The sequence below is a fragment of the Limulus polyphemus genome, unplaced genomic scaffold (genome assembly GCF_000517525.1).
Source record: "Limulus polyphemus unplaced genomic scaffold, Limulus_polyphemus-2.1.2 Scaffold3923, whole genome shotgun sequence".
Lineage (NCBI taxonomy): Eukaryota > Metazoa > Arthropoda > Merostomata > Xiphosura > Limulidae > Limulus > Limulus polyphemus.
Genome location: NW_013669533.1, coordinates 45,561 through 59,985, shown reverse-complemented (window position 1 = coordinate 59,985; position 14,425 = coordinate 45,561). Strand labels below are relative to the sequence as shown.

The 14,425-nt window shown below is 31.8% G+C and overlaps 1 protein-coding gene across 1 annotated transcript in view; it reads right to left on the bottom strand.

Annotated features, from left to right (window-relative positions):
* The window catches only part of LOC106470284 (CUE domain-containing protein 1-like), a 27,579-nt gene extending 14,614 nt beyond the window's left edge, over positions 1–12,965 (bottom strand). The window contains exons 1-4 of the mRNA XM_022398888.1: positions 12,550–12,965; positions 10,071–10,787; positions 7,903–7,921; positions 735–933 (exon numbers count right to left, since the gene is read on the bottom strand). Of these exons, the coding sequence (XP_022254596.1) occupies positions 735–933; positions 7,903–7,921; positions 10,071–10,787; positions 12,550–12,560 (946 nt within the window). The 5' untranslated portion in view covers positions 12,561–12,965. The remainder of the gene's footprint in view (positions 1–734; positions 934–7,902; positions 7,922–10,070; positions 10,788–12,549) is intronic.
* Positions 12,966–14,425: the final 1,460 nt, after the last annotated feature.

Here is a 14,425-nt window from a genome sequence, read left to right as displayed (position 1 = left end):
ATAAGATGGAAAAGCATCATCGATAAGAACTGAGACTATTTCATTTAATAAAAGTTTTGTTTGGATATATAAGTTGTTCAGGGTTTTTCATCTACAAAAAAAGTGACATTAATTTCTTGATGAAATAATATATCCTACTTATAGATCTTTAAATTGTTGTGATTGTTTGTGTAGCAAATAGAGAAAATGTCAACCAAATGCATTAAACTCAAATTGAAAATAATTGTTCAGGGTTATGGAAAATCAGAGAGCACTGAATACAAAAACATCAGTAGAAAGAGGAAAAAGATACTGATGAAGATTTTGTAGAAAGCAAAGAAGAGAATCAATATTAAAATAAACCTTTTGAACATTGCGTAGTTTCTTCTTCTTTTTTAGTTTTGATCAAATCTATAACTGCTATTTATAACATTAAAGAGTAAATATTTTCTTGCAATTTCCCTGTCATGATGCATCAATTTAAGCAACTGTGTGATTCGCATATACAAATTCACTTGAGCATGCGACCCAACACACATGTGATTTTTATCATGAAAGGGCCCAATTAAACAAATTCAACTGCTTAATGACATAGTTGAAACATGATGAAGTAGAAGAAATCCTCAAAATATTTTAAATGGGCTAAAAACACGGCATGTATCGACTCTGAAATAAATAAAATAGAGATGAAGATTTTCTAAAATAGCATTTGGTAACCTATTTGTCACTTGTAAGTTCTTAAAGTAACACTTCACCTCTTTCTAACGTAGACATGAATTCTTTATTATGTCTTAACTCCTGCATGAATTCTTCATTTTGCAGAAATAAAGCAATTCGTTCATCTTCCAAGAACTGTGACAAGCCAGGATCTTCTGTCGACTGAGAAAGTTGTCTCTGACGTTCGTTCTCCTCCATACGCTGTTGAAGCACAGAAGAACTCAGCACTGTAACATTCTGAAAGATGAAAACAAATATTTAATTGTTCTAATACTTTATTAGTTTCACACTTTGTTTCGATGAAATTTTATAGAAATATTACACAGCTATTAAAATATGTGTAAAATAGATCTGAAAACTTAGAGTAAAGGAAAAAGAATAAGGATATTATTGTACAAAGTTTAGCCTAACCTTGATAACGTACCAACCATTTTACTGTATGTGCATTAAACAACATTGGTGTGAAATGCTTAGCAAAGAAATCAAGGCTTTAGGTTCATTGTTGTTTAGGTATAGATTCAGATTTTAAGAACCACTTAAGTTTTGGTTGCACATGGCTAAGTGGCTAAAACATTAATAAACTTCCATAACCATTTGCTGACGGTTTATATTCAATCTGCTAAAACCATAACTGCAAGTTTTAGTAAACAGTCATTTCCCTTATACAATAACTATACAAAAACGTCTAAACATTATAAATAAATGTCTAACATTTGTTCTTCAAGACATCAAGTCTTCAAGGAAAGCTATCACCTCAGGAACTCATCAGTTTCATTTGACAACAACTGTCTTCTTTATTACAACAACTTTACTGAACCCACAAGAATCATGGACACATATATAGATATATAAAAAAAATCACCTTAGAATTTATGCACAAAAGTAATCTAGTTTGATAACCTCAGAGTATTTCATGGGTTATCAAATTACTAAATTCAAATCCACAGTAATTTATTTTTACACTGGCATGGTGCATATTGCACATAATGCAATAACCATACAATCATGGTGTAGCTATATGTATTTTGGCAGGAGTTTGAGTCCATCAGAGCATTGTTTAGTAATGTCTATAATAAACAGATGTATTCGTATGATAAAATGGAATTCTATACAAGTAGTTAGAATAAACCAGTATAACAAATGTTTCCGAGAAAAACAGTGGTGTCAGCAAAACATACATAATAAATCAAGCTTAATCTGACAGCGTTGCTATGTTTCCTAACAGTACACATTCCTGTGTTGGAATTAGATTTTCTCTTGTTGGATACTCAACAAAATATGATCCCATACTGACTGCTACCACTCTTCATACACAGACATATAACCATTTACTGTTACTAATTTACTAACAACTTCTCAGGAACAAACTAATGCTACCTGACAATAAATGATTATGAGAGTGGCTGAAATACTTTTTTCAAAATAATTATTAACCCACAGATGCTCCTTGTAACAATCACATTACATTACTCACTTCACTGTGTTACTTGCTTAAATATTCTTTTGTCTAAGAAAAATTTCAATACTATTTATCAAACTGTAATAACTAAGGATTTAACTTTAGTAACTTACTTCCTGTTGCCCATGTGGTTTGTGACTTTTCTTTATCTAAAGTCAGAATAGTTGTGTTAGACACACACTTCATTGTATGTTAAGTATATTATTTTCCTTTTCATCACATTTAACTTGGTTATTTTATAATTAAAGTACAAATATCCTAGTTATTTATTGTTGATTAGTAATTTATTTAATTTATTACCATTTACTATTTTGTGTCTTCAAACACATTAGTTTTTGCTGTACTGTCCTACTCCTTGATTCAATAGCTAAACAGTATCATGTGTCACAGTAATTTATATTGGACAACAGACTACTCTAGTAACAAAATTATGTCATGCAGGTTGACGATAATACACTATGTGGTAATGTAAGTATATAATACAGTAATTGGTAATATAACTATGTACAGTATATATGTACAGGTTGATGTAAATACATTATGTGGTAATATAAGTATGTAATACAGGATGACGATAATACAGCATGTAGTAATGTAAATATGTAATACAAGTTGAAGATAATACAGTATATGATAATGTAAATATATAATACAGGTTGAAGATAATACAGTATATGGCAATATAAATATGTAATACATGTTAAAGTTAATGCATTATAGGGAAATGTAAACATGTAGTACAGTATGTCAGATATAAAAGACTGTTTAGTGTAGGTAGTATTATTAATTTATTTATTTTGTGTTTTGTAATTCATTGATGTCGAGGCTATTGAATGTTGTGTGCAATCCATTATGTTGAGGCTATGGAGATTTATAGAAGGCCTAAGTGATAGATGTATAAATAGCTACAACCAGACGAGCAAAAACAGAGTAAAGGTAAAGTCACATGAAAAAAATTTGATCAGAAAAAAGTTTAAAAAAATCTAAAGTTAACCATCATGGGAGTGACTGGCCTAATGGTTGATATGTTAGAGTGAGATTAACAGTTTTGGAAGAGATAAGGAGAATAATTTGTCTCGTCAAAGGGTGTTCTAAACTAACTGAACCCACCTGTGTGGACTTTGACAAAAGGCAGACAATTATTGGAAGTTCAGGATACAACTGCGGTAACCCAAGTGACAACATAAGTGAATTATACACAGATACTCTTGCAATAAAAATAAAGAAAAATAGTTCGGCTTGTCAGCTGAATTGGCCTAAGTATAGTGTTTAAGATACAACTTGGTTTTCATTGGTCATTATTTTTTAGGTAGGACTGTGTAAAGTCTTGCTTATAAATGGTTATTCTGATGTTAAGTCGGACAACAGACACAATCTATGACAGTATACAAAGCTAAGAGCTAGTGTTTATGTGTTCTGTAAATAAAGTATACCCTATTCTTTCTTTAACATTACATTCATTAATATGATGGGTTATCTTGTTTAATATATATATATCCACTTTTATTACAGAGATAATTTTGCTTTTGTAGCTCAGTATAGGATTTATAACCCACATCTCCTAAGTTGGCCAAACCTTGTGATATATTAACAGGTTAATTTTCAAAAATATTGCAAACAACCAGGGTACTCAACTGATGAAACAATGCATCCTAATCTTTATGAGTATGAATGAAAGAACAGTATACTCATTACAGGATTGATTTTTAGTTTTGATCTAAGTTGGTAACTTACTCTGATCAGAAGTTAATTTAATGTAAACTAAACCCTTGTTGAACAAAACTTATAACAACCAGTTTAAAACAATACTTTAAATATAAGTATTTTCCCAATTTTTAAGATACATCTAATTTGCAAAATAAGGGGAACTTTGAATAAAAAAAAAATTCATACAAATAATAATTGTTTTTCAATATCAAAGATATCACGTGTGTGTGGAAATCACAAAAATTGTATCATTGTTAATAAAAATTAGAAAGGTTCTTCATAAAACAGTAATCATGTCTGAAACTTTATGTGTAAACAAATTAGGATAAACTGTAGAAAAGAGGATACATTTATATATTTCATAAATTATAATGTACTAGCCTCATCATAATGAATATGGTGATTACTGTGTGATTCCTAAATGTGTTAACTTTTAACATTTACAATGCAATATTCAAAGGATTGAAAAACTATGTTTAGACATTGAAATTACCTGATTGCATAACCCAGAAAAAAGAAATTCTGTTGTTTCCAAATTCTTACTGAAGTTCCTCTGTAGTCTTCATACTAAAGTCCATAGATAAAGCTAAATTGCACCTAGAGCTCCAGTCCTGAGACACGTAAAAAATGATGCAACATCAAAACATAAAAGGTTTTTTCTTTTTTGCCTCACAGCTAAAAACTAATTGTGAAGAGGAAATCATGTAAAGTTTGTCAAGAGTAAGAAACAAAGTTAACATTCATATGAGAGTTGACTAAGAATTCAAATTTCAGACCAAAATGTAGGGCAGAATGAATTCTCTTGGTGAGGAGCTTTAGCTGAGCCCTTGATAAAAGAAGGTAGGGTTTCCATTCTGTAAAGGGTACAAGAGTTACTTAACTTGCTATAAGCACCAGGATAAATCAATTATTACTGTAGAAGGAGAAATATGTTTAGTTGAGTATTTAACCAAGTAGCAACGGAGCAAGCCATTAATGTGGAAACGTAAGTCATGATTAAGTTAAATGCACAGCAAAGAACTGAAAATCAGTGAATAAAATTGAGAAATTTTCTGAATAAATAATAAATGGAGAAAAGGACTAGCTTTCAACAGCAGAGTTCCAAATAAGCAATCTGTTTGCATAAAGATGAAAATATAATACATAAACAATTAAAATAATTTAAAAAATTGGGAGTTTAAAAACCTGCAAATCAGAATCCTAAAAAAAAAAAGAAGTAAGGAAACAAAGCTGGAGGTACTGAAGACATTATTTACTCAAATAAAAAAACCCTATTTTGGCTCCATGCCATTACCTAGAATTACATTTGATAGAGTCAAAATAGGGATTTGTAGTTTAAGTAAATAATACCTACAGTATCTCCAGCCTTGTTTCCTTACTTTTTTTACAATCCCTATCTGCAGGTTATTAAATTCTCAATTTTTTAATTATCTTGTTTTATTCTCAACTATTGGCAAAATGATGATAAAAATAGCTAGTAGCTAGCAGTTACAGTTCATGATGATTTAATGTAGCTACTGACTATTTGATCACATTAGTTCAGGATGTAAAATGTTAAGCTGCAGCTGGAGATTGTCATGGAGATTTGTTTAAGAGATATAGTGATTACTTACAGTTTCTGTGTAACTATATTCTCTCTACATATAATGCATAGCAATAGGCAACTACATACCTACACTGAGACAACCCCCACTATGGGTGTATAAAAATTTACCAATAGAAAAGCAGCCTTTTCAAATAAAACATATATGTCTAATACATAGCTTTAAATAAACTTTTGTGTCATTTAAAGTAATTATTCTATGAATGTGTATAATAAAATTTAATATCATGTTGATTCCCTAAAGACACTGATTGTATAGTGTACAAAGCATTGAGTATCTACATATTAGATTCATCTATTATTGACTGGTAATTCCTGTTTCACCCTGTACTTAAGCTTTTCAAAGGAACACCAGATATCTGTAAGAAAGCTAACTTCGAGGGGTAACGATAACATCATTTACACTAGAATTATGATGTTTTATAGTTTATGTAAAATACAGAAGAAAGAAATTGACTTTTCCATATCCCCATGGCCTTCACAGTACGATATTTAGTATTCCACAAAAGGGTTGGGTGCAATATACCAAGCCGTTATTGCTGTAGGCTGGAAAGAGGATAATAATAATAAGACGAAGAATAATTAAAATTCGACTGGTTTGAGTAGATTTTCTTTTCCTTGTAAGTCTAACATGCATGTTTTTTTTTTATATTTTTATACGTCTACAGCTTTAGCAGTCAATAGCAAAGGTTTTGAACTGTTGTTTAAATTGAATCTTTACTGTTTAAGGTGCTTTTTACCCGAACGTTCTATTAGGCTTTTGTGCAATTCCTTACGATCCCTGTTAGGTACCACTATAGTGGTTCATGATAAATCAGAATAAAAATGCAGCATACAAAAATGGAAATAAAATCTCTTTCGTGCAAGTCTTGATAAATTAAAGCTTATCACCAAAGTATATCAAGTTTTAATCTTTCTTTGTTTAAACTTTGCTCCTTATGCATTGATAATTTCTGCAGTACCTGTCAAAATTTTATTATTTCAGTTATACAAGTGTTTGATATGATTTAATACCAATGAACATAAAAATTATTAGCAATGATCTGATTATTTTCACAATTACAAGATCAGGTGAGAACATGGAGATTAAAACATAGCTATACACAAGCATGGAAGGATAAAGCCTAATTTCCAAGGGAAAAAAAAAAAAGGAACGAAATTTCCGACTATTTTAACATATACAGCAGTTCAGAAAAGGCCGGTATCACTAGGCGTATATTAGGTAAAAACTGTGACGAGTAACGCAGAATCGTAAGTGAGATTTTGTATGAAAATTTGTTGTCCATGAATTTCTAAACCGAAATTCTTGACAGAAATTGAGTCTCGCAAAAAAACATTACCATATGGAAAAAAGAAATATTCTTGGTTAATAATTAATGATTGTGATGGTGAACCATGAATTTGATGCAGAATTTGACAACTGGCAAAAGGAAAGAGGAAGTTAAACAATGTTTGGGTTAGTGTAGGTTCTCCCAACATCCAGAAACATCAATATTTGGGTTAGTGTAGGTTCTCCCAACATCCAGAAACATCAATATTTGGGTAGTGTAGGTTCTCCCAACATCCAGAAACATCAATATTTGGGTTAGTGTAGGTTCTCCCAACATCCAGAAACATTAATGTTTGGGATAGTATAGGTACTCCCAACATCCAGAAACATTAATGTTTGGGATAGTGTAGGTACTCTCAACATTCAGAAACATCAATATTTGGGATAGTGTAGGTTCTCCCAACATTCAGAAACATCAACGTTTGGCATAGTGTAGGTAAGATGTTTCTGGATGTTGGGAGAATGTTTGGGATAGGGTAGGTGCTCCCAAAATCCAGAAACATGACACAGTCAACAATAATGATAATACTGAGCATAAAGAGGCATGTTTACAGTGTCAGAAAGAACAAACAGAAGTTGAGTTCGAAAATGATGTCACAGTTAGTGTCACAAGACACAATATATACTATTGTTTAACACACTATATTACACAGCCACATCAGAAATGTCATCTGAGAAAATCAATGGTTTGTTGGCATTACATACAAGGATTGGTGTGAATGAAAAGTCCTGATTCTGAGTTGGGATACTATTAAAGACATACAGAAATCTATTGATTATTTATTGACAGTTGGTCTTCTTATCAACAAAATTGAATTGTTTTCAGTAATTTCAATTATGCTTGAGGAAAGTACAGATGTGACTGCAGTAAAAAAAAGACTATTAATATGTGATATCAAGAGAGCCAATCACAAGACTGTTGTGCAATGCACAATTCGTAGATGGCTGTGCTCACAGTATAGTCAAGTGTAAGGCAAATTAATTTGAAAAGTTAGCACAGCAATATGTACTTCTCTTGGCAAAAATGTTGTTGTTATGATGGGCAAGCATAATGGTGCTGAAGAAGATATTCAGTTTGGGTATTCACCATTCTATATACACACTCACTCTGTTACCTTTACTGACTCTATTAAGAGAAATGACTACATCATAAAATTTATAGGTAAGACTACAAAATTATACTGATGACACCATTTGCATTAGATTTTTGTACAAAACTTGCAACATTAAGCTGCCATGTACAGAGACTGAACTTTATGTTCAGTGAAATTCAACCTACGACAGATCAGACTCTAGTTCAGTTAGAGAATACAATTATAGATGGAGAGATATTAAAGTAAGAATTCAGATAGAAGGTGATTAGGCAATATACAGTTGGAAAAATTAGTTTAGGTGTAAAAACGTGGATGCTTAATCTCAGAATTTAAAGAAATGTTACATGAAAACTATTAAGAAATAACATCATGTAAAGATTCAAGAAAGATGATATTTCCAGCAATTTCAGCAAGGTAACTGAACCAATGACTGTAAACTCTGAGACAGATCCCAAGTCAGATGATGCCATGACACATCTGGGAGAATTTGAGGGCAATGGACAAAGAGTTACACAACTTGAAAAAGATGTACAAGGGAGAACAGTAGAACATGTCAATATGGTTGAGCCATTCCTGGATGCTGAGAAACTGATGGAAGAGTGGCCTAGGCTGAATGGTGTGATTAAAGAGACATAAATAAAATTAAACACTACTCAGCTGTGTAAGAGAGTCATTCTTATACACAAAGTCAAACTGCTCCATACTTATCATCAATAACCCCATGTATGCCATTAATTTATGTGGAGTACAAGCATTGCTTCAGTTTATAAAATCACCTGAAAAAGGAATTCAGTGCCTCAATAGGGTCAGAAAAGTTGAACGTACTACTGAAGAAAAGGATGTTAGGTGCTGATGTTCGATCATATGAAAGTAGGAGCCCAGCAATACGTCACTGGTTGAAAAAAAAAGAAGAAAAATTGCAGATTGAGCAATGAATTTCAGCTACGCAGCACAAGCTGAGTTAGACAGTAGTGTTACAAGCTAATTTAAGACTAAAATTTGTCACACTACGACAGCATCAGGTACTGTGTGCTGTATATGTGTTTGTTGAGTTCTATTAAAGTTGAAGTTGTACCAAGTTCATTAACTGTTGACTACATCCATTAAAATGAAAAGTGAAAATATTAAAAAATCACTTGAAACATCATCAGAATCACTGAGTCTATTCCTGAATGTCCACTTGCTTCATAAGTCAGGATAATGTTAGTGTACTTTTATATAAAATATTCAAAATACCAAATTACAAAAAAACTTGAGTATTTTCAATTAGTTTTCTCAATTATAAAATGAAAATGCCTAACCAAAAAAACATTTTGGAGTAAATTACTCAGTTTATACAAAGCTTCTCTGGAGCTTTGCAAAATGTTCAAGAAAATTAATTGGTGGCTTCCACACAATTCCTATCAACCTCCATCTTGAAATGAAGAAAAACAAGATAACAATTCAATATCAAAAAGATTATCACGAGTTGCCAATCCCTGCATATCTCTATGGATCAGAAACAGTTAACAGGTGCCAACAAGATTCCATGACCTGTATCACCCTCATGAAGAAAGAAAATCAAAACAAAAACACTGGCTTAAAGAAAATGACAGAATAAAGGAAGGAAAGGAAAAATAAGTTATGACAGACAAGGAAGAGGACAGTTAAAACAGATAAAGTACAGAGATTAGCACCTATAACACCAGAAAGATCTCACTAATCAAGCCAGGAGTGAGAAGATACAGTAACTGAAGTTAAAACAAAAAAAAGAGAGTTTGGCCCAGTAGAATGGGGCAAGGAACTGAGTCACTGTAGCTTGAAAAACCAAGAGATGTACACAGGCAAATATACTGAAGAAAAATAGACGAGAAAGAACAGCAAATAGCACCTAGCGTTCAGACAAAAGTTGAAGTAAGTGTGTTTCTGTAATTAACTAGTACAAAAAATTTAGTTGATCTGAGTGTTTTTACTTGAAAAGGGATTTGTTTTTTTTTGTACAAACTTATTAAATTTTATGAAATGCAGGATACAATATGAGTGTTCGATTCTAACAATTCACAAAGTAAAAGACGTTCATCCAAAGGAAATGTGTGCGTCTTTGTTTATGCATTTACAAATAAACCTGATTTAATATATAATCTTGGGCAGAGTCTCTTGTCAACCATTCAATTTTAGGTTTTAGTTGTGTTATCAACTAACTGTTGGTTAGTTATTTTCAGTCCATATTTCATAGGATGTTTCATTTCTTCTAGCCTAAGAAACCTTGAAGGAAGAGGGCCTAGTAGTGGAGGTTGCCAGTTTCTCAGGATCTTTAGGGGTACATTTGGTTTCTCTATCTTTTGATTGCTCTTCTCACTTGTTCTCTTTGGTAAGGGCAATGTCTGGGACACGTAAGGTTGAAGAAATGACTTGGACAATTGAGACCGTGGCTGAACCTGCTGGGGTCTTCTTGGTATTGTGGGAGAAGAATTAATCGTAGCAGTCGAAGATTGATCAATAACAGCTGCCGGAGAATGGGCTGGACTCTGGGCATATGGGACAGCCTGTTGATAAGATGGTGGTGGTGTTGCAGGGGAGTAGCAAGGTGGTACTTCATCGTTTTCTGTGGCATCTAGCTCTGTACGTAAACGTTCATTTTCATTGTCAGTGCTCATTGCCAACAACTGATCTATGGTAGCATCCACTGCTCCACTGTTAGCACGAAGCACCACCTCTATTACATCTTCATCCATCTCTGGAAACATAGTTTTGAAATCTCTCATAGCCTGGTGAAATTCTAGCTGAGTTACTGATTGAGTCTGTTGACTTTCCTCTTGGTGCTGTTCTTCGTTAACGGTAGCCATGACTCTAGAAACTTCAAACGCAGCACAAACTTGGAGATTCTCAGATATTTCTTCTTCTTCATGCACAGAGATTCTAAAAATGCATCATTAAAGTATTCCAGAAACATAAACACTCAAGTAACAATTCATGATGTTATCCTGCAAAAGAAAAAAGAACTTGCATAGAAGTTAACAGATTTAACTTTACATAATTTGTGTATACCGTTAGTAACATAAAACGTGACTCAGATAGAGGTCATTTCACAAAGTATCAAGCGACTTTAGTTAACTATTAAATAAAAGTTATTAATGTATAGAAATCAAAGATAATTTTACTTCAGTGATCTTCTATAAAGAAAAACAGGTATTCCACTTATAACTATAAAACACTGAAGTTATAACTTCTCAGTAAAAAAAGTTTTATATATTTCAGAAGATTAGTGTAAAGCTGAGATTAAAAAAAAAAAAATGTTTGGATGCTCCAAGTAGCTGAATCTTGGGTTTTAGAGGTTGGCCAATGTTATAAGTCTTTATTTTAGAATTTTATACAATGGAAATTTTTTCTTGATAAAGCTAAACTTTTTTATCAATGAATTTTATATGTACAAACACTGTAACAAATCAAAGTTCAGAAACATAAAAATAGGCTTGAACCCGTAACTTAAGGTTTCAGAATGGGACTTGCTTACAATTAAATGTAAAATTAAAAACATTAAATGAGAATTTGACTTTCAGTAAAAATAGATCTAACACTATTTCTTTTTTTATTAAGTAATAGTAGCTACTCTTTTTTTCCTAAAGTTTAGTTACAAAAACTATTTTTTTTTCATCAGGCAGTAGACTAAAAATAGTGTGTCCCGACATGAAAATGATGATTATAGTTGAGAAAAAAAAAAGTAAAAAAATATCTCGGGCTACATCAGTCTCATTTTCTTTGAATTATTTTAAACAAATTTCTTATAGGGAAAATTTCCTCCCTGGACTTTCTATGCAGGAAAAGCTGATATTGTGAAGAATGTTGATTTCAAATCCCGGCAGTCACTGTGAGTGGTCAAAAATAAGGAATACGGGTTTTAAGCGTTAGGTACTCGAGGCAAGGATTGTGTAAAAAGAATTGCTTTGTATAAAAAAATCCTAAATACAAAAAGAAAAAAACATATATATATATATATATATATATATATGTGTGTTTAGTCTTATTTTTTAATCTTTGTTTACATGTATGGCTTGGTGAAAAAAAGAGCTAGTAATTTGATTTTGATACAGATGGTAATTTGAAGTTTGTAAAATATTTTGATGAGGCTTCATGGTGGGTACAGTTCTTGAGCTTCTTAATAATGGGAAGGATAGAGTTTTTTAACATAAAGTTTGAAGAGACAGAATACTATAACAATAACCAATGTGATACACTTTTGATCACTAAAGAAACCCTTAAGACTAACCTCATTCTATAGAGTATATACAACTAAAAAAGTAAATTCAAATGTCTAAGTTATTAGAAAATAGCTAAAATTCTTTTGGGTGTCTACTTTATTTTTGAGTGATGAAATTTAAAAAATCACAAATGTTAAAAGAAAAAGGTAATGATCTGTTAAGCTTTAAATGCTAATATCTAGACTTGATCTTCAGAAAAATTATTTTTAAATTACATGTAGTTAGAAACTTATGAAATGATCTGCCAGATGTTAAGGTTTGTACAGTTATTTTTACATTTAGTTTTAAATTAACCTTTTGTCAGTTTTGATTGTATTTAGTTCTACGGCTTTTTAAGTGTGGGTGTAGGCATGACCCTAATGGGCTCAATGGATATAATTTATTTAATCAACTCTATCGTACAAAAAAAAAACTTTTCATACCCATTTTTCATGAGCCTAAGAGAGTAGACTCAAGTATAGTCAAAATAGTTATGGACTTTTTTTTGGCTAGAAGAATGAAAAGGGTTGGAAACGTGCCCTATTATGGATAATACCAATAGGTTTAAGCTTTGCAAGCCCTTCAGTAAGTCAATAAACAAAATATAAACCACTGGGATACTAAAGCAGTATCTATCTAATCACTCTTTGTAAAACAATTCCAAACAAATACTACATTATAAATATTATTAACATCATTACATGTAACATTAATACGAATAATAATACTAGTATTCTGGTGAAAGGTTTGGGCGAAAATGTGTAATTCTTTGATCACTTAATCATATGAAATTCGGTAAATACTATTTTGTGATTAATTATTATCTAAACTACCCGAACTCTAGTATAAGCCTTGTACTATTATTATTAATACTAATTAAATAATACTATACGTTCTACTAGTACTAGCAATAATAAATAATACTGCAGTTACAATAAAATTTAAGCGTTTAATTTCGCAAACAATTAATAAATATTTACTCATGTTACATATTTTATACCATATGATAAAATCCTAAAAATAATACTGTATTTATAAAAAAAACATAATTTTACCGGAACGAATAAAATCAAACGAAGTCAACCACCAGTACGCTACAACTTACACTACAACTACAAGACTGGCTGACGGTCTTGTTGGAATTGAATTTACATTCGCCTCTTGCTGCGTTCGATTATTCTCTAAAGAACTTCAGATAGCAATAGCTAGGCTGCCAGAAGTATTAAAAGCTTCGTAAATAACCTATAACACATAGTGTGATAGTTCATTCTTCCTGTGTAATGAGATACCGAACACACACACAACTTTTAATTGAATTTTGAATACACTTCCCTTATGGAAGGTCTCAGAACGTCGTCTGCTTGCAAAAACACATAGTACAACTACAAGGTTTTGTTTTAATTGTCTGCCAGTTTTATATTTGGATGGAAAACAAAATATAATATTACAAACATAATTGGAAAGTGTCCTAGTGTAAATCTTCAAAATAAGTTGTCGTAATAATAATGTAATAATTTGGAACCCAGAAACATGCCTAAAAGTTGGATTTTTTCTTTTTTAGTTCAGTTTAGAGAGTCCTCAACTAAGCCACTCAACCTTCCATTTTTCCAGCACCCAAGGTGCTTACCTTCACATTTTCTTACAGAAAACATGGTGAGATAGACGGTTGTCTGTCTTTTCTGTCATTGTGGACTGTCAAACAATTGCGCTCGGATTGCAGTGGACAGAGGTGACGTGTGCAAATCTGGCTTTGCTGATGTTATCGTGTTTTGAATATAAAGCCATGTTTGACCCTGTAAAATAAACATTAGTAACTCTGTCTGGATGATAACATTTCTCTAACTTCAACTTTGGTAACGTCTGCAATTTTTTGAAAAACGTTTGCTTAGAGTTGTAGGAAGTTTAAATTGTTGTTAGCTTGTGGCAGACTAACTTTCGAGGGAGATAGAATTTAATCATTCGGATTACATTTTATTTTAAACTTAACTTTGAGGCTCATTTTAGATTTTGCATTTTTACATCTAATTATTTTCTTGTAGCTTAAAAAAAATGGAAGAAAATATTAAAGGTTTCATCACACATCTCTTACCAGTTGCACATCAACTGTAACACACTGGGCTTCGTGTTTATTGTAAATAAGGACTGTTATTTGAATACCAATCCCTTTTGTCAGGATAAACTCAGCTGGAGTTCTAAAAAAATACAGCACCTACTTCATAACTCAATATTCTCTGAACCTCCAGTTGTTAGGCCCTAACTAACAACTCTTGTGCAGGAAAGTAGCACACCAACTATATGTTTGATTCTAATAATAATGGT